The following is a 2585-nucleotide window of genomic DNA, read 5'->3' on the forward strand; positions in this document are numbered from 1 at the left end:
TGGCGATGGATTGGCCACACCCTTCGCAAGCCTGCCTCTAGTATCACAAGATACGCCCTGTTCTGGAACCCACAAGGGAAAAGGAAAAGGGGCAGACCAAGAAACACCTGGCGGCGTGACCTAGACGCAGATGTGAAGAGATCTGGCCATACATGGGGACAGCTGGAGAGAATGGCCCAGGACCGGGATGCTTGGAGAGCTCATGTTCGTGGCTTATGCCCAAGATTGGGTGATAGGCGTAAGTAAGTAAGTAAGCAAGCTATGCTTAGATGATTTCTATTTATATTATGATGAATTTGCACGACTGTAAAGACGAAATGGAGGTGGGGAGGAGGCTCTACTTCCGCTTTATATTTTACTCATGATCAGAGCTTCTGTGCTACAGACTGTATGACGGAAGCATTTAACATAAAGTGCCACGAACATATAGTCAAAGGATGACATACAGTAATTCACCCGATTCCTGATCTGATTTGACATCACCAAGGTACAAGTCTACATAGACAGACAGCTGCATACGAGACAGATCTACCCACCTATCAATGTGTCACCCTCTCTGTCTCGTTTGACGAAGTCTGCCATTGGTGACGGGATGACCAGGAAGGACCATGTGACGGGATGACCAGGAAGGACCATGCTGATGTTTCCAACCAGCTGCACGCCTGCTATGCCATTGCTAAGGACCAGGCTATGAAGGCTGTTGTAGGGGAGGAGGCCCTCAGTTCGGATGGTCTTCTCTACCTCGAGTTGCTGCAGAGGTTTGAGAAGAAATGCTGGAAATTAACTGTCAGTTGCTCCAGGTTTTCCCTAAAACATGCTGAGGAGGATTCTTAAGAGCTGCCTGGATGAGTGAATTGTTCATCCTCTATGGAGAAGAATCACACTTGTGTGAAGTGAGGGGCACTCTTATCGTCATGCATCACATTCCATGCTCAGCCAATCAAATCATCACTATGTGGTACACACAAACTCAATAACATTGGGTCACCTTTAAATTGTCTCATATACTGTAACAATTGTGGTAAAAAAAAACTGTGAATATTATCAGTGAGGTGGCTTTTGTATCTGGTGTTTCTGGTGAAAATGTCTTACCCTCAGTTGATTCTTCACATCCATGAATCAAGGCTATTTAGCGTGTGTATAGAGCGTCGCAGTCCCGCCCCCTACCAGGGCCCAGGAAATGATTTTCCTCAGACATTTCAAAAAGTATTTATTTAAAGACCTTTTAAGCCAACTCGAGTTGTGAGAAATCATGACAACAAACACTTTTTTTCTTGTTTTTCTTCTTTGTAATTATTTGTTTGGTCCAAAATATTGTGTTTACTGTCATGATTTGTCACAACTCGAGTTGGCTTTGTACGACGCTTAAAAGGTCTTTAAATAAATACTTTTTGAAATGTCTATGGGAAAAATGCTATACATCTATGGACGAACAATTTTAAAAGTCGAGTGGTCAAGAACTTGAATCTTCTTTTCAGTCTTGAACTCTGCCTTGGAGATTCTGGAGGCGGGACTCCCAGTGGATCTCAGCCATTTTTTCATCTGTTTCACCTCATTGCTTGGGCCTTGCATCTGTCCTTGAACAGTTCCTGCATCCGTATTCTGCACCCAGCCAACCAAGCCTATCCTTTTCGCCTCTGCTTGAGTGTATTTCCGAAAGTATACCCCTTGCACTCTGCCAAAAACTTCATAATCCACTGAAATTAGGTCTTTACCACTACCAGAGGACATGATGAACAGTACAATACTCTGAAACGTTTGAAATATTCCCTAATGTATTTAAATCAAGAGCCGTGGCAACAATCACCTCTCTTCAGGTTGACAGATCAGTGGGAAGTAATGCAGAATCCAGAAACTCTGTGAATTTCTGATACTATGAGTAATATCAATGTTAATATCTGCCCTAACAATAGGTGTGCCTTGCTCTGAGTTCCTTTTATACACTCTTGCTGTGACGTATATGTCCATATTCGGATCATCAAAAAACCATACAATGTAGTGGAGGAGACCGAACTTGGTGTCGACACCCGATCGACAGTGTCCACTACGCACATGCCATCAATTACTACAAGAGTGCTATAGGACTAAATTCAGAAAGCTCACAATTGTAAGACAACACTGGAAACGGAACTGAAAAGTGTATAGAAGGCTAGCTCTGTGAAAAGGGTGGGATTTATTCTTCGGACTAGTAGGAATGTGTGTGCAAAGTTTCACGTAAATTGCACGCTGCATTCATGATTTGAGGCATTTTGTTCAAAACGGGCAAATCATGTGATAATTGATCACATGACTTTAGAGATACTGTGTAGCGATTTGCGGGAGTCTGACAGAAACTGAAGGAGTAATATAAAAATTACACCCGTGTGAAGTGAGAGGTGCTAATATATTAAGTCTAACTCATGTTGATTAGGTGATGTAATGGTGATTAACACAAACATTAAACGTCATTAACAATAAAGAGACAATGAGGCACATGACAAAATTTTCCCTTCATTGTCAATGGCGTTTACAAAACAAACATTGAACTAAAGACAAACATTAAACCTGTGTATAGGAGGAAAAAAATGTGTATGTCAAGTTTCACG

At 42.1% G+C, this 2585-nt stretch overlaps 1 protein-coding gene across 1 annotated transcript; it reads right to left on the reverse strand.

Moving 5' to 3' along the window:
- Positions 1 to 528: 528 nt before the first annotated feature.
- On the reverse strand, positions 529 to 1731 carry LOC310857179 (acylphosphatase-1-like; the record flags this gene model as incomplete). The annotated part of the gene is made up of 2 exons (XM_083762790.1): positions 529 to 750; positions 1435 to 1731. 2 exons carry the CDS (start codon positions 1729 to 1731, stop codon positions 529 to 531), a joined length of 519 nt encoding a protein of 172 aa, XP_083618916.1.
- Between the last annotated feature and the right edge of the window lie 854 nt (positions 1732 to 2585).

Source organism: Protomyctophum parallelum (assembly GCF_964188405.1).
Source record: "Protomyctophum parallelum genome assembly, chromosome: 4".
Taxonomy (NCBI): Eukaryota; Metazoa; Chordata; class Actinopteri; order Myctophiformes; family Myctophidae; genus Protomyctophum; species Protomyctophum parallelum.